This window comes from Molothrus aeneus, chromosome 5, assembly GCF_037042795.1.
Source record: "Molothrus aeneus isolate 106 chromosome 5, BPBGC_Maene_1.0, whole genome shotgun sequence".
In the NCBI taxonomy this organism is placed as follows: domain Eukaryota; kingdom Metazoa; phylum Chordata; class Aves; order Passeriformes; family Icteridae; genus Molothrus; species Molothrus aeneus.
In genome coordinates this window covers 16658600-16677679 of record NC_089650.1, presented here as the reverse complement: position 1 = coordinate 16677679, position 19080 = coordinate 16658600, and the positions used below count along the sequence as shown (strand labels likewise).

Here is a 19080-nt window from a genome sequence, read left to right as displayed (position 1 = left end):
GTATTGGATATAAAACAAAGAAAACCCTCCAAACTCTAAAAATATTGCAGAAAGAATAAACAGAAACATGAAAACTCATTTTAAATATCCATCATGCATCTCAAAATTTTCCTTCCAATCCTTATAACTTTCTATAGTGAATTTTGCAGTTCAACATACTGCAGCTATAAACCATCAAGAGAACTAACATTCAAATTCAGGTGTTAAAATGCAGCTGCTTAAGCCCATACTCCTTTGAACCAAAGCTACTGTTTCAGCTGGACAATTTCTTCCAGAAGCCTTTAGAGCTGAAAAAGTCTGCAAGCTATTTGAGACCAGCCTGCTGCAACTGTGGCAGAGCATGCTTTGGGAACAGTCCTGGAGTGGAGGGGGCTCCTGGAAGACAGAGAGTACTGGTTACATCCCTAAAAAGGCATCCCCCGACCAGCCAGTTCACAGGGGGATATCGGCGTCTGCTCAGGAGGGAGCTCCTCTTCCACTGTCCAAGCAAGACAGGGATAGGTGTATGGGACAGTAGTTAATAGAATGAGAATGGTAAGTATGGGGGAAGGGAGGAGAAAAAAACCATCTGGGGCAAGGGTGTGTGTGCTGCTGTATTTAGTTTTTAAACCTATTGAAACTAATTTTCATTGTTCTACTGTGATAAATCAATAACATCCTTCCAGCTCTCCCTGCCAAGGAGCAATCTTTTGCTGAAAATAAAAAAAAAACAACAACAAAACAAAAAACCCCTCAAACCAACCCACTATTTCTTCCTTGCACAGCTATTTTTTGCCTTAAATTTTATACATAAATACTCTGTTATACGTGTATTATAGTGCATACATTCTGCCTTATTTGCATTAACACCTAAGAAAGCATTAGGTTGCATCTGGACTTCACGGCACCTGTAAGCCAAGAATTAAATCTCAGCTAACTTAAAATTACTTTAGGCTCTGAAAACCTTTTATATGCCAAGCTGGTTCCCATAGCAGACAGCCACTGTGTTGTTTGTTTTGTGTGAAAGTGAATGATAAAAGATCCATGAAATCGACACAGAAAGGCAGAACAGCAGAAAGAACTGAGGGCTCTCCATCATAGCGGCTTCTACCCTCCGCTGACTTGTGTAACAATAGAACCTACACACCCAACTGCAGATCTAACACAGCTGTGCATTTCATTAGATGAAGAGCACTAGTGACACAAGTAAATAATTAACTTATTCTGGTCCGCTGACTGTGGTTATGAGACCAGTCATAGCTGACAGATTTTAATACAAGTTAACACAAAGACAGCATAATGAGCTTAGAAGTTAAAAACAAAATATTTAGACAGAATCCAGAAATGTGACGCTTACTAGGCCATTTATAAAGTTTCTATTTTACAGACAGAAAAAAAGGGAAAAAAGAAAAAAGGGAAAGCTATAAAGCCTCAGTTCTAAGCTTCTGTATTTTAATAAGTTGCTGAGCCTGTAGCAGATCTATAGCATGTCTGTGTGTATTTAGAGGACAGAGAAGCTTCTTCCTACCCTGTGTTTTAAGAAAGTTCATTCAACTGTTAAAAAAGCTGAAAGATACCTTTCCTATATACAATCCTACTTCTAAAAGTAAGTAACTGCAATCAATTCAAAATGTAAACTTAATTTTATTCTGCAATTGCTTGCTTTCAGAAGCTCTTTAGGAGAATAATGCTTGCAGGTCTGCACTTTAAGCTCCTCAATTTACTACTCTTTTTTTTGTTTTTTTTTTTTTTTTTTTTTTTGGCAGCAGAGCAGTACCAGGCAAGCAAACAGCTGCAAAAAAGTGGCTAAGTGAATTAATCCATTTAAGTGGAATGACCACTTGCAACTGGCTTATAAAACAGTAAAGGAGAGGAATTTAAAACAGCCTCAAGTTCCAAATTCTGTTCAAGTATGAACTGCATTTCACAACTGAGCTGCTCAACTACACCTCATACAATATTCATAAATAAGGCACACTCAAACTAGGAGGCTGTTTTGCTCTGTGGCTATTAAGAAATACTAGAGGTATTTCTTAACTGTCACTGATTTAGACATCACATGAAAATTGATCCTCAGCATTCATAGAGGACACATGGAATAATTTGGTTTCATTCACTTCCCTTCCTCTCACAATTTTTATATGCTGCATCTGGAATTGAGTAATACAACTTGAGACTAAATTCTATATTGCAGTGGGACTGAATAGCTCTCACCTATACATTCTGGTGTCTCATCTGGGACCAGAATCAAGTACTAACAACCAGAAAAGGCTGCAGACAAAACAAAAACCAAAATCTGTTATTTAATGTGGATTAACAAGATGGTTATGTGCTTGAACAAGAAAGCACCTAGCAACTTGCTACATCTAATTTCTTTTCATTTGAAAAGCAAATTAAATTCTAGAAAAGAAACTTCTGTGTATCTATTTTAGAATGTCCCCTTAGAAGGAAAATCAGTGAAAATGCTAAGAAATTCTTTTACAATATCAAAAAGGAAAAAAAACTGGATTAATAAGCATGGCAGCTTAATGCAAGGGTAACAATTTAAATTAGAGTAACCTTAAATCAGACATCCACAGTGGTTTAACATGCAAGTATAAAACAGCCATGGGCAGTGTTTTTCAATGCTATTGTATGGCAGCCAATAAATGACAGTCCCCTGACTATGCACAATGGCCCCCAGCCCCACACACACTATCAGCATCAATACTGACAGCATCTCAAACCCATGTACCTCCACAAGGCACTGACAGCATAAAGAGCCCCTCATCCCTGTACTTTTGCCTGAGTTTCTTTTCCTAATCAGGAGAAACTCAGGTTTCCAGAGCTGGTACCTTTCCTGTGGCTGCTTTTACAGTTTGCTGACAAACGTGAGCACAGCCTGACTAAAAGCGCGGTTCGGTGCAGAGGGGGAAGGGGGCGGCTGGGAGGGGGCAGGGACAGAACGCAACACTATGGGAAAGTTTTTCACCAGGCTACGATAAGGTGCCTTCTATACACACACATGCCAAATGAAAAAAAAAATCATCAAATAAGTCAAAACAACTAATATAGAAAACTAATTACCACCAGCAGGAGGGACATTAGAGAGCAAAGGAGATGACATGAATAGAAGCAGCAGCAATACCAGTTTCTATCAGCGAGATAAAAAGAAGCGTGTTACTAAACGTGCTTGCTTACTCGCTCTAATGATACGGTGGTAAAAGCGCTAAAACTGACTTGAAAGACATCTATTTTAGCTTTGCCAGATTTGCCAGAATTTGGAAATACTCTTGAGAAACAAGACAACATCACATAATTAAGCAAAGTTGTAGCAGTAACATAGTGCTGTGTGTTACGGACAAGTGACAGATTTGCAAAAATTAGTAAGGCTGAACAACAAATTCACAGCTGCTTTAAAACTCTCTAATTACATACTGTGTTGGCTAACTAAGCATAAAAGAAGTCTAGAAGAAAAAAGTGCTGCATCACATAACCTTTGTTCAATACTGAATCATTCACTGATCTATCATATCACTTGCTACATCCCATTTGACATAAGAGGTAAAGAACAGAATTAAAATTAACAGATAAATAATGCATAAGTAAACTTGATTAGTTTTCTTATTAAAAACATCACTCTAAATGAGAGGAGGTGCTAGAAGACAATACAATTTGTACACTGCTTTCCCATGGCTGCTGAATGGACTGATGTGATAAATTTGCATAGTCTGAAGCACACAAAGAGCTGATTAATTGAAACCCTTACAATGCTTCTGGAAGCAGCTATTGTAAAACAATAACCATAGGAACTTTACAAAATACACATGGCTGAATGAGTCAAGAGCTTAATAAAATGTGTGTTCAGGATACACTATTTGGAAACAGAATTAGAGATTTTTATTCTATGCCATAAAATGCTAAATCACGCTAATTTCAGGAGGTCAGTTGAGGATTTACTGAAAAGGTCAGAAGGTTACCTGTTTGCTGCTTGAGATAAAAAATGCTCTAATTTTCTTCTTAAGATAGCAAGCTAAACAGTGGTTTTGTTAAAAATACACAGAAAAAAACAGTCTGGGAAGTTTTAGTGGCATTCTGACATTTTCTCAAATTCAACCCCTGAAGATAAAAACATGGTAAGAAATCCCTACCTTCCCTGATGCCTAATAACTACTAATCATCTGACATTCCTGCAGTTGATTAAGAGCAAATTCTTTTTAATGCCACTTGAACCATTTAATTACTATAAACCCAATGACATTCTATTAGAGATAAAGTACTCATTCTGACTTATAACATGGGGGGAAATTACACAAGTAGCCATTTAAAACTAACGCTTTATTTTAAATGTTCTGCTTATCTGTACTGTACAAGTACCCATTAAAAGGAAAAAGATAAGTTGATCTCCACTATGAAGTTAGGAAAGCAGATGCTCAAACTATTAAAAATTTCAAAAAGTAAGCAAGGTGAGACCATGCTAGATGAGTGGGATTGTCATGATGTTTATGTAGTTTATTATGCAGTGAATGGATTTTGTTGTGACACTAAAGAACACGGTTCATTTAGGAAAACAAAGACCACCTTTAATGAATTTAAACTTGCTTCCTTGTCTTTAGAGTTGTTTAAGTGCAGATACTTCAGAAAGGTTTAATCCTTTATCTTAGATCTTCAGCTATTAAAAAGCTTCTGTTTGCCAGTTCAAACAATCTCTTGCTTAAATACAATTTTTCCACTCCTCAGGAATACTGTTCAGTATTGCTGCTTAGTTCTGTGATCTACAGGACCTTTGTTAGAGGTGTTAATCCTTTTTCACATGAGAGACTGAGAAATGTTCTTTCAGAGAAGTGTTATATTGCTTTTTTTCACATCAAAGGAGCCCAACTTTTTCCTCATTGTGACTTGTAGCGAAGCAAGAGGAAATCTGGAAATATAATAATTTACTTTGTATGGAACTCAGATGAAGCTTCTTTAGCTTAACAATCCTTTTGCCTTCTGTGCTTTGAAAAGTGACTTTGCTTGAAGAATACAAGATTAAAACAACAAAATAATTAACCAAAAGAAGTTTTTTTATCCTTCTGGAAAATATATGATGCAACATAGTGAGAACAAAGTCCTGCAGTTCAGGATAAACATAAAACTACCAGAGAGGATTTATTTGTGAGACACTAGAAGCTTAAAAACTTTACAGACTACAGAGACAGTCCCAGTCCCAAAGATCTTACTGCAACATCCAGTTTGAAGATGAATATGAAAAAAAAGCAAAATATTTGCCTTTCAGAACACAACTTGGTGGCCTCATTTGTTTGGATTTTTTTTTTCCTTCTCCCTATATACTTCTTTCTGAGAAGCCTTGAAGGACAGGCAACCTTTTACAGGCAGCTTGGAAGGAGTGTACTTAAAACACAGACTCACGTGAAAAGAACGTGTGGTGGACAGGCCAGAAGCGGTGACCTTTGCCAATACCATGTTGACATGTGAGAGGACACAAACAAGGCAGCAAATACAGAGGCAGTGACATAGATCTGTGCTATTATAGAGGGCTACAAAATCTACTTACATATTTAATGGAAGGCTTTTCTGTAACAAAAGGCTAAAGCTGGTTTGTGAGATTTAATCTGTTGTATCCCAGACACTTATTTAAATTCCTTTACTCTGCTTCCTTCTGCTCCAGTTACAAAGCAGAGCTTGGAAATACAAATCAATTTGGACTATAGGAAAAAGACCATCAAAAAGTTTGAGACACGGTTTGTGCAATCTCTTATTTTGCACATATTTAATTATTTAAAACCCACTACTACTACGATTCCATGAAATCAAATGTCATCTCCATGCATGCCTTCTAGAAAATAAATATATTCGACAAAAAAAGACTGACAATACTGACAGATATATGCTTTTTCTTCTTCTCACTGAACCAAGGTACTTGCTCGTTTAAGATTATATGTTCGAATGGCTCTATGGCAGGCTTAAAGCTAGCAGTCACAAATTACACTTGAAGTTGCAATTGCGTACATTCAGACCAAGATAAGAGAATTAAAAATTCTGTCTCAATAGAAAAAGTTGAACTGTTAGTATTATGATTTCTGTTTCATGATTGTCTATATTTTTCTGATAAGACTGATCCTTCCCCAGTTTGATATCAGAGGATGATACTAGATGTTATGTTAAAAAGCTATCAAAGGAGGTTTTCCCTTTCCTTTTCATGCCTTTTCGCCAGTTCTACTATTGTCAGTATTGGCTTCTTCATTGTATTGTTAAACTGCAAAACAGTGAACTGTACTGTTCTTGTCAGTTATTTTCCTTAGTATCTATCAAGTGTATCCTCTCCATATTCCTCCTTTCTCCTGTTTACTGTAACATCTTTTTCTATAATGCACTACAGGGCAGTGAACTTAGAGGTCTACTGCCAGGAAGCTATGAGTCTTAGTAAAATGTAGTAATTTGGAATATGATCACACTCCCCTGATCACAAGGGATTATTAGTACAGATTGATGTATGGGACAGCTACAGACACATGCCTGCAAACTCTGTAACACAACTGTTGCAATGTTCCCACTCATGTTTCCAAAACCAAGCTGAAAGTGACATTCTAAATAATTGATGGGTTTGGATTTTTATTAGTATTATTATTATTATAGTCCCAAGCACAGATAGAGGGTGATCAGCCGTTGTTAACCTGATGCAGTGCCAGGCGTAATTACGGGTGCCCTAAAAGTTTACTACAGCATTTAAGGATACTGCTTTTCAATACCATGGGATTTCCACAGGTAGTTGCTTGCTCTATGTTATGAGATGTCTTATGTGCATTTTGTCATATGGAAGGTCTTCAGCACCCTGAACCCATACTGCAACCTGCCTGACAGAATTCTGTTTCCTTCTGTCATTCTTCCTTTTGCACCCATGGTTCTACATTTGTGGAGCACTCTTTTTATTATTTTTTGGAGAGATATGAAAAAAAGTTCATTTACATTCTGTTCAACTATTCCAATTGGTGCACATTAATAGCCCAAACTAGGAGAAAAAGCTAACCTACTTATTTTTTTCAAGTAAATCCCCATAAATATTTATCATGATTAATCAAGCAGCTTCTTTAATATAATTTGGAAGCTTTTTTTAAAAATTCTAATAAGAAAATTTGTCCTGCACAGTACTGATTGCATTATTATAAAATAACTTGCTGCTAAAATACTGCATACCACTTAAGAGAAGGGTTTAATTAGACAAAGCTGAAACTGTATCAAGAAATAGTCATTGCTCTAACAGTGCTCCTAAGTTTTTAAGCACTGTACAACTTCATTGTCTATAAGACTGAAAAAATATTAGAAAGAGAATCTACACAAAATCTTCCTGAAGGAGGATCTTCCCTCAGAAAAGGAAGAATGGTGCAGTTGAACATTCCAATTACTCAACTCCTCCTGGTTGCCTCTGAAGCTCTTCCTCCCCTCACTTATCATAACTCTCCTATAAGGCTGCAGTGCAAGAACTACACTCAGTTTTATAAGGAAAGTCTAGTACGTAATGCTGCTTCTTTACTTTTTTGAAACCTTCAACAGTACTGATTACCAAATCACTTGGAAACTCAGTGGGAATAGCTTTGTATTTTTAGATCAAAAACCATCTTGAAAATACAATCAGGAAAAACATTTCAATGCTTAGCAGAAGAGTTTCTCTTCCTTAATAACAACAGAAACAATGGAAGTATTTCCTGAAAATACAGAGTAATTATAATAATAATAAATAAATAATAAATAAAATTAAAAAAACAGTTCTGTGGGTGTGTGGAAAGACACAGAGGAATTACAGGTGATCTTTCAGAGAGCTGGATGTATTGAGAATGGCTGGTTGACTATTCTTATAGATAACACAAACTTGAGGCAGTATCTGGTAACAGCTGTCACTGTGATCAACTACTGCCTTCTGCACCCATTTTACCTCTTCTGATCGACAGGTCTGCTGTAGGTAGATATCCTGATCCCCTAACCTGGACACCACAGAAATGTGAATTACAGCGGTTAGCTCTGCATCTCACGACAGGGATGCAGTATTTCACTTCAGTTATATCTGGCCAGGAGTTATTAGGACAGGACTGCAAGGGGTGTATGGGCTGCAATGGAAAGGATTTGGTAACATCAACATCTTTACCTTTCCATCACATCTGACAAGAGACCAAGCAATGTTCTCAAGCCAAAACAAGACCTAAAAATGTAACAAGATTACAAAACTCAGGTAATTGCATGGCACATACACTAACACAGAAGGTCATGCTTCAAATACTACAAATCTTGATTTTCCAAGTGTACAGAATGATGAGAACATGTCAAAACCTGTCCCAAACTGACACCAATAGGAACAAAACATGCTTTTAAGTTGGTTACAGTCAGGCTGTTTTCAGTTACTTCTTTCTTAACACCTTTTGCATACCTTCCAACTCCTTGAGATTCAGAGGATGATCTGATACTCATATTTTTTTATATTCAGGTCAAGGGAGTTCACTGCTGTTTTTCAGCAGATATAAAGGTAGGTCCCTGATTTTCATTTTCCAAGTAACATTAAAACTTAAGAACTACATGACAGCAAGCAGCTTCCAAGTGGGCACTCACTTTCAAGTTTTGGTCTGAAGATCCAGAGCTGCTCCAGATCATGTCCCAGGTGTCCCATTTCCTTTCTTTCTGCTCTTTGCTGGTGCACCCCTAGTTGTGTTCCTGATTTGCTTCCCTTTTACACCACGGCTCTGAGTTATCTACCTGCAGTCTTGTCTTTAGAGCAGAATGCCTGCACAGACCTGCAAATTTCTCATTTCATCTCTCTTCTTTTCTGTCTGTTCAGAACCTCCCCAGTTTATGACAACCCACTGACAAATCTATCACCTAAATACAAATTGTGACTTAAAAAAAAACCCCAACCAAACCTCAAAGCCCCTGTACTTGTTTGAATTGGGGGAAACTAATGTATTTTTCAGATTCATAGATCAACAAAGAGTAGCTTTTACTAATGCGTTTTTGTTTCAGAAACATCATTGCTAAATTAATCTTCTGAACTTAACAAAAAAAAAAGGCATATGGCCTTCTACCACTGTATTCATGAAAATCTGAACTAATCAATGGAAACATACATTATGTATGTATAGTAGGCATATACAACAATAATTTATTTTTATTAAATGGGTCCTTTACCTTTCTGCCCATGACGACTGCTAAATTTATCTCCAATTTCTGGACGTCTGGTTTGCCTCAGTAACATTTTGATCAAGAAAGCATCCTCTGCATTTGATGAAATCATTACTTTTTCAATGTAAGAATCAGTGGCGCCTTTGTACCTAGTAAAAGAAGCCAAAACATTGGTTTTACTTCTGTGAACAAAACACAAGTTACAGACAACTATGTGTGTCTTGGTAAGCTCCCGACCAAACTGTAATCTTTATGGAACTTACATATGAGGAGAAAGAATTTTATATATATATATATATATATATATATATATATTTACATACAAGTTCCACAATACAGCATGTTTCTGGAAAAGAAAAGTTTTAAGAGTTGCAATAGAAACTAATAGAGAATTAAGCTGAACTTGTAAAGGACAAGGTATGGGGTTTTAGTCACATGGGTTCTTCTTGACAGCAAAAGTTTCCTCACATATTACCAATTCGTTGATCTTCAATTAAACAACCAACAGCCAAATACAGTTATATTTGAAGAAGAGAGTTTTCTAGAACTGAGTATATTTTTTCAGACAACTTTGCTTCATGTAATTTTCCCAGCTCTGAAATTATATTGCAACATACGTTACTGGCACATCTTTGTACTGTGGCTGCTGAGGCACACTGCTTCCTTCCAGAGGTGTCTGGGTCACAGTAGGCATAGATTTGTTCACAAGAACTTGCTTATTTTCTACTTTTTCACCTACAGAGAACAAGAAAAAAAAGCACCATGAAAATGTATCTGACTGTGTCAGAAATACATTTTAAGCTTTAAAAAAAAAAGGTGGAAGACAAACTGGAAGGAACATGCCCAAGAAGTATGCTCTGCTGTTTTACTAAATATTGAATGGTAAGGGAATCACTAAACCAGTTTTCTTTGGTAAACCAAAGCAGAACTGTTGGCATGCTGGGTGCACTATGAGAAAGCTATTCAACATACCCTGGGTCAAAAGTCTGCACAAAAGCATCTGAAGTCATATGCTCTAAGTATGGAAAAAATTAACAGGGAATACTTTGTCATGATTGAACTGACAAATTTTAGAAATTCACACCTAAATTTGGGGCAGCCCATCATTCCACAATGAGCTGTGCAAAACTACTGTCAGTCTCCTTGTATTCTCTTATTTCTATTGATACTGATGTCATATATAACTTCTCCCTGCTCCATTCCCTTATCCTCCTCTTTACATTGAATACCAGATCAGGAGGATGTCCAATGATACAACTGCACACCAAGTATCTACCTCCCACCTAAATTACACTGATCTTCAGCCTGTGTCTCTTCTGCCTACATGAACTATCTCAAATAGGTTTTTACCTACATGCTGAGAACAGTCTCAGTCTGGAGTCCAGCCCAGTCCTATCTATCCCTAATACTTCAGAAGATTCTTGCCTTTTTTTCCTTAATTAACTTTGAAGGCTCTATTGTGATGTGTTAAGGAGCAAAATTGACCCAATTGTGTACTATAATGGAATTAAGCTTAATGCCCTTTAAAACACCTTTCTTACTAGATCTTAGCAGGTCTATTAAGTCATTTTCTAACTAAAGGATGACAGTATGGGAGGGTTCTTCCTCAAATCTATTATCATTGGAAAGTTATACACCTCTCTTTACATTCCTATTTATTTTTCTTATCTCTCTTCAAACATCTTTCTAAAGCGTTAAAACCATAAGGTTTTACTTCCTCAACTGCACTAACTGACATCTTGTTAGGAGATTTTGACACATTAAATCAAAATAATAAGGGGCCTATCTCTATCCTTAAGAAAACAACAGCATATGACAGAGAAACAGAGAAAAACTACAGTATTAAAAGCCTGTCAGCTTGGGAACATAAGAATACAAATTCTAATCTTCAGTAGATTCACATTATTAAAATCTCACTCTTCTACTTAAATATAAAGCTACTTTTTTCATGTACAAAAGTCCCCCCAATGATCAGTAACATGCTGCTTTCAGGAAATAATTTTTTTAAAATTTCCCATCACAATACTGTTGTCTTCAAGACAAAAATACTCCCAAGAAGCTAAGTATAACACAAGGTGCACAAGAAATACTGACAGAATATTAATTTCCACTTTGACTTTGAACATGCCCTGAGTGAACATGCAATTTGACCTACCTGGAGAGCAGATACCATCAGCATCTAAAATCTCATGGCGCCAGATGGGTTTACGGGTAGCTGCATCCAGCATTGGCCCCATTACTTTATCAAATGTCTGATTCGTGTATCGCTTCAGCGTACACTTGGCATTCTTGTACACAAGACACCTTCCAAAGCCTAGAATGGAATGCAAACTCATCTGCCTAGGAATTCAAAGATCCTTTATAACACATGACCAGGATAAAATCTGAGCTATGGAATATAAAATATTCTTTATTAGTTAGATTATTCATTGGCTTGAATATGCATAATGTTGTACACAGATACCTAGTGGTGCACAACTTAAACATCAGATCATGTACACTTTTTTTTTTAGACGCTGGACTACAGTCCAATTCTGAACTGTGCTAATCTGCTTCTGTATCACTGCACACATCATTTCTCTCGGAATCACTAAATCTCTTGAATAATTTTGGTGGTCTCCAAGATGTAACATAGGACTGTAATAGGGTGAGAGGAGCACTTCTTCCTTTCATGAGTTCTAAGAAACCTGAACTTTTACTCATGTTTGTGGCTGGCATAAGCTAGTCTCCCAGGAAAGTACTGAGTGATTAGTATAATCAACCCATTATTCTTTTTTTCCTCACCTGAAATTACATGTACTGCTATAAAATTAGTGGGTTTTAGATGAGAAAAGTAGCATCTGTGGAATTTCTCTCTAAGTTCAGCAACTAACCATGATACTAAAGACTCTAATCACATTTAGAATCACAGAGAGCCAAGAACAAGGCTTGCTAATAATCCTGGGTTGTTTTAGCTCATTTGAAAGATGGTTGTGGCCACATACAGTACATCTATATCTTCAGATTATGTCAAGTAATTCCTGACATGCACCACAGCTCTCCCTGTAAATGTTACCAGTCTACCAGAAAAGAAAACATTCACTTTTAAATCATGCCTGTCGTTGTTTTAGAAAAGGAGGCATAAATTAAATGCAGCAGACATTAATGCCAAAGATACATGCCTAGGAATACTATTACTGCTGCCTAGCAACTAGGAGGAAGGGTGTTTGGGGAGGGGGGGGGGAATAAAGTGATGGAAGAATCTGACTTTGGCCACCCAAAACTAAAACCAGCTTGATCACTGCACTATGCCTACTCTTCAAGGAATTTATGGAGAAAAGTGAAAGAAGAGAGACTAAGTTTTCAGGCAACTCCCCTCCAGCCTTCAGCAGCATTGACATGAAGTGCTGAAGAAATGTGGAGAGAGTGAGACAAGCTAGATCTACACAAGCATGGGTCTCTGTTAGTTAACCTTCCCTTTGGTACTTATGTACATTTACTTAAAATACACTGCACCACAGATTTGGTATATTTTTTTAAGGAAGCAGGTCATTAATTTAGCTCTGGATAAACACTAAATTATTTTGCTTTAGACAACACTATTATTTTCTCTCAGAAAGTAGGCAATACTGCTACTGCTCCCTCAGAGCACCAAGCTCACAAAGACACAAACTGCCTCGGGTTCTATTCCTTTCCTAAATACCTTCATAAATCTAATTTCATCTACTGCTTTTGTTACTGGTGGAAATAATGAGATGTCTTTGTTAGTAATGAACAAATGTTCAGGTAAACATCTAAAAAGCAAGCCCAGAAGAACAGATTAACTCATGCCTTATGTTTTCTCTAAGCTAAGTATTTACACCTTTTTTATTTGAGGTCAGAAATTAGCCATTTTTTCTTATAATACCTAAACTCAGAATTTTATATGCACGTTGGCATCTTCACCACACTATTGTATGCATGGAGTTACAATCACTAATCATACAGAAAACCAACAAAAGCATTCAAAGCAGTTTGGGAATTCAATTTCTTAACTGAAGATCTAATGCTCATAACTGCAATAAAATTTACTACAGGATAACACTACGAGAAAACAAGTTTATTAGAATATATATTGGAACACACACTGGAGAAGTGGGAAAGAGTTGATGGATCTTACCTCTGTCCAAAGAGGCTTTATTTAAGACAAGAGCATCTTCAATATCATAGCCACTGTAGCTCATCACAGCAACTGTGGCATTCTGTCCAGCAGGGAGTTTCTCAAAATCTATCAGTTCTATTGTTTTTGTTTTTACCATTGGCTTTTGTGGATAGGCGAGGAGATACATCAGAGTATCTATCCTGTTTCTTTGATTGTATCCAATAGTACCTACATGTAAAAGAAAAAAAGAAAAGCAGTGAACATTAGTGAGTTTTCTAGGAATGTTTTGGCTAAAAACTTACCAAAATGCCAATTAGCTAAAATCACACAGAAATTCTTCAAGAAAAGAAGGGGAAAAATAATAATTCAAACCAAAAGAATTTTATATTATTAATATATAAGTAGTTTCTTAATTTAAGCTCCCAGAAAGAATTATTTATTTTCTCTCGAACAGAAAAAAACTAAGCATCAATAGAAAAAGAAGAACAACAGAAGAAATAAAAGCCACTTGAATAAATACAGATAAGATGATTTTCTAATTACAACACTGAATCGTGCAGGTATGAAGTGTTTGCTTTTATTGTTTTTATAGCCACTGGGTTTGAGTTTTTTTGTGGAGTTCAACTGGTGTTTCAGAGACCTGATCCAAAATTTCGTGACAACCAATAGAAAGACTATCACTGAGTTCAAGAGAAACTGTGAATCAAGCTCTTCATCTTCAACAACATATTTCCTTCCTTTTTTGGGCAATAATTAGTTCAACAGCAGCCCGTGTTAGAATGGGACAAAGCATAAACGAAGCATACTGCTAGCCAAAAGTGATTTACTTTCTAGAATTAGAAGCACCACTGATAGATAGACTACAGTAGAAGTCCACTTCTGTATTTGTCTTTCTACATGAAATTAATTTTAAATTTACAGTTTGGAATTCAACTCTTTGTAAAGACCTCCCAGCTTGAGACTGAAATTTTTGGCCCTGTCCCATCAGAATGCCAAAGTGTCTTCTGAAATCTGAGGAAAAAATAATTAAGACCCAGCAGGGAAACATAAACCGTTGTGTAGCAGAACAAAAGTTAAGGCAATCATATATTATTGGAGTTTGCTGTACCAGGACTATGCTATGTCTCTAAGCAATTAAGAAATTACAGTCTGAAAAGTTAACATTTTAAAGTTTTAAGTGCTAAACATTCTGCAGTACTTTGTCCTTAGGATGTAAGTCTTTCAAAACCTTTCCATTTTATCCTGCAGTTTCAGAGCCTGGCTGCGTTCTTGGAAAGGTCAAAGCAGTCCGTGTACAAGGAAGATTTCACATGGCCAAGAAGCACATCTGAACACAAACCTGCTCACTGGGGAGGTCAGCTTCACATTTTACACGCATCTTACTTGCAACTCCCATTTACATGAAGTGTCTAGAAAACCAAACTCTAAAACGAGGCATTTCCAAAGACCTATCCTGTGCTTGGCACTACGCTTACTTTCCTAAACCACAACAGGTCTACTCTTCCCAAGGACAAGAAGAGAGAGATAGCTCAACAGCTACTGTCTGAAAATTAACTGTTACAGCTGGCCTGGACTTTCTCAGGTTCTAGAAAGTAGATTCAATGACATAGGCACAGAATTTTCAAATTACAAGAAAAATCTGGTAGAGTTGACAGGCTCGTCTCTTGCTTTAAAGTAGTTGTTTTTCTGTCTTTTCTTGTTTAAGGAAACAAATAATCTTCAAACAGTATTTTTTGTCTCCAGTAAGACACAAGCTGGTAAGGCCTGGATTCCTCAAGACTGAAGACCTTTGCAGTCCCACCCTGCAAGGCCCCAGTATTTCTGAAATACCATGAGATTTCACTTAGACATTGTTCCCATTGTACTTTTAACTCAACTCCCCTGATTTCCCAGTATACAGATCAGAAAACATACTTCCAAATTACAAACTTAAGAGGTTTAGACCGCTATTCCCCTTTGCATCTAGAATTTGGTAGAATTAGAATATGCTTTCAGGGTAGGTTGCAGTGAAGCTCAGCTTAAATGTTTCAGAGATAGGTACATTTTCCTGATACTGAGAGAAATCTTTCCAAGAGAAAGTCATGCCAAACTCATCTTTCAAACTGTTTGCATTTTTTTTCTCCTCTGATATGCTTATACGCTACACTTGCTATGGTTCACTGGTTAAGGATGCTAAGATAAAATTGGTGGTACAGACTTCAACCTATCTTTTACACTTTAAGGGTGTCCTTTACACCCCAGTAACAATCTGTGGAAGTCCCTATATATCAAAGATTTCAAATGACACTTTAACATATTTCAGGTAGCACAAATTATTTCCCTTCAGGTGTTTCATGTATTTCAAAACTGGCATTTTTATCAGTGGTTCAGATAAGCCTAACAGAACTGCTACTGTCTGGGAGCCAGAAGCAACTGATATTACTGAGATTCTGAGCCTCGATAATAAACTATATTCAGGCTACTCTTCAGGAGATGAATGCTGTATCAAACAGAAAACATATACATATATGTATTAATGACAGATATCCTAGCAGGAAAGAAACTGGTTAGAGAATGACTCCAGAGTACAAATGAAATAAATTAGCCAAAAAACATGGCATATATCAGCAATATTATTCCTAATTGCTGGGATTTAATGGTTATACAAATAATCCTTTCTCTCAACTGGGCTAACAAACCACAGCCTGAAACCACAATCTGCTTATTTAAAATAAAGCAGCAGCTCTCTTCAGAGGACTGGGGTGCTGGGATGAGCCCTCTGTGTGGGTGCTGAAATGAAGGAAGTCACTAGGCTTTATTTCTGCTCTCTCTCTGAAAGAACAGAGCCCTTGTTTGCTCCAGCCAAACAACCAAGCAAAAGTAAAGTATAATTAAGGTTCACCATAACAAACCCTGCTCACAATGACTCACATTTATAATTATCCCACCAGCAAGAACCAATTTTTTTCATTGGTAATTAGCCCTGGTTAAAGCAAAATACACAAGGTTGACCTGGATACAACAAAGATTATTTTCTTGCTTTTCTCAGTACTTGATATATTGTGAATGCACGTGTGCATTCTTTCCTTTTTTTCAATTTCCTGACAGTTTTTTTTTCTTTTTAAGTGTCATTTGAGTATCCTTAGTGTGAAATAATCGCTACAAAAACACTTTCTACTGATATTTAGCATAAATGAGGCATTGCTATTCTGATGCTGAAAGTTTTGAGAACTCACCAGAACAAACAGCCAGCTAAAATAAGCATTAATCCAATTCTCTGGTGTATCACTTCCAACAACATTAAACTGTACAATCAAAATTAACAAAGGTACAGAAATCAATCTACTTGAGCCAAAAGGGCTATTACTGCCCATGTCAAGAAAAGAATTGCTGTAATTCTGTATTTCCCCTGTTTTCACCATGGATTTTCTATGTTTCTGTCCTTTTATATGAGCACAAAGCAAGAGAGGAAGAAGTACAGTTTTTAAACACTGCGATAACCCTTGCGGAGGAGACTCCAACTCCACTCAGACAGATTGTCACAGTACATGCATTAGGTGATCTGGATGTTAATTGTTAGAAATATTCTTTTCACAGTAGAAAGATTAAGGAGTGGGTTAAAAAGATTATGGGTAAAATGTGTGTTGGGGGGAGCTCATTTCTGCATCAGCACTTCTGTGCCTACTACCAAGGAGAGGAGAGGTGTCAAAATGAGGTCATGTCATAGAGCACAAACAATCCTCAAAGAGCAGTGGCAGAACAAAACTGCGGCCACAGTGCTCCTAGATCCAGCTGTGATGACCAGCAACAGCTGGTTTTGTTTTGAGGTTTGTTTAGACTCTGTGTTCCTATGCTAGCTGTACAAAATTTGGGAGGACTCTGGCTCTCGGTCCACCAAAGAACTTTGATAACTGTCAAAACCCCCCAGCACTGAGTTCCTATTTACATTCTCAACTCAATTTTAACACATTCAGCTGGCTACAGTACAAGGCAGAACAGTATATAAAGGGCTTTGCTACTTCACAGAAGCAAAGCAGAAAGTACATTATACAGTAGCAGGCTTTTTTTGTAATATTAAAGTTTTTGCTTCATTATAAGTTTCTACGACAAAGCTCTCACCCACCTATGTCTGTGCCCTCAAATACTTCCTTTTCTTTCAGAGGTAAGAGTAATAATCAACACCCAAATCCTCCTTTTCTTACTCAAGACTTGTGTTATGTCATATGGGTTGAAGCTGCAGGGCACAGTTGTGCTGTGAATGTACAGCTTGCTTTGTGTACCCACACCATCCCTTACACAGCAGTGCATGTGCAATATGGGGGATTACTGGCAGGGAAACTGTATTTTTTCATTCTTCATATTAGGCTTTTAGACAGTCACAGATGTACAATGTGTAAAACTGATTAGGTTTTTATGTCTTAATGGAATTAAAAAGTCCAGTTTAGAACTATTTCTTAACTGTAGAAGCCTTTGATCCTCTGAAGCATTATTTTACCAACACATTAAATGCAAACAGTACAGACTCTTGTATTTTCATCTTAAGTATTTCTGAGATTTTAAGCTACAACTGTTAACCTTGCACCGAAATGTCAATATTCAACTGAGGTCTTTGCAGCTGCTGTTGTATTTACTACCTAACTTCCTCTCAGTCTTACAGTTTAACCTGCAACATCTGGTAAATAATCTATACCAAAAGTGAGGGGTTTTATTTCAATTTAATTTTACTGAAATCCTGAAATCCAGTTTGGTCATTAAGTGCAGCTCTAGTCCTCCAACAAGATGACTCATCTAACCCTGAAAGGGAGATTTCAGGACATGTAGTGCTCTCCAGAATAAACATTACTATTTCAGGACCTAATACTTGTCAGGGACACTGTATTACAGACCTCATTCCAATATCTGATGTCCACTCTCCACTTACTTGTGCTTTCACACCTTTCCTTAGCTTGATGTTGCTTAAAAAAGAGATTTCAAAAAGAAAAGACTGTCCAAAGCTGCTGGCACAGCCCTGTGATGTGATCAGAGGGGGTGGGTCAGTGTTGACAAGTACAAGGCTTTCCTTTCCCAGTCTGAACCCCAGGCTCCCTTCACTGCTCCAGGTTTTGACAGTCAAGGAATGATACGGAGGACTTGGACCTGAGACTTTCCCCATAGCAGTGTTGGATGAGGAGCTGCTCTGCAATTTCATTATGGAGAAAGAAAGCAATAAAGGTAGATGGTAACTTAAGGGATGGGGTTTGGAGCTACACTACATCACATCTCTTCACAAAAATAAACAGAAAAAAGTATATGCAATGTTTCAGGAATACCCTCTCGGTCTCATCTGATCAGTAAGGGTAGAGAAAAATCATCTCTGCCTCTACATATTGCCACTTATGGTGGCTTTTTAAAGCAGTTATTACAAAAAGCTTCCGCTGTTTGCAGGTACTTCAGACAGAGCAAAATAAAGCTCAAGTAATCTGCCAACTTTTAAAATTTACTTTTAGCTAGCTGCTTATTCTTTGAGTCAGGTGTTTTGTCATAATAAACTGAAACAAAGGCTTTTTTTATTGCTCAAGATATTCAATGGCTTTTGTGTTCCTAGCATCAGCAGGAACGTCAGAGGATTGTATCCAAGGAGCTAAATGTGCAAGACCTAGGGTCAAAGCAGCTGAATACACCAACCTCAGAAAACACAGACAATGAATTGCAAATGACACTCAAAACAAAACGGGGAAAAAAACCTTCACACAGAAAACTACAAAAGAACTCCACAGATACTGAATTGGCTTTCTGTACACACTGATCCTGCTTAACTGTGTGTGGTAACTTACCAAACCTTCTGAGACTAATAGTCATAAAATAGAGACTCAGGG

General features: G+C 37.1%; 1 protein-coding gene across 1 annotated transcript in view; it reads right to left on the bottom strand.

Annotated features, from left to right (window-relative positions):
- POLR3B (RNA polymerase III subunit B) overlaps positions 1–19080 on the bottom strand; it is a 71861-nt gene that overhangs the window by 14264 nt on the left and 38517 nt on the right. Inside the window, exons 20-23 of the mRNA XM_066549719.1 lie at positions 13265–13474; positions 11282–11440; positions 9744–9861; positions 9133–9275 (exon numbers count right to left, since the gene is read on the bottom strand). Coding sequence (XP_066405816.1) covers positions 9133–9275; positions 9744–9861; positions 11282–11440; positions 13265–13474 — 630 coding nt within the window. The remainder of the gene's footprint in view (positions 1–9132; positions 9276–9743; positions 9862–11281; positions 11441–13264; positions 13475–19080) is intronic.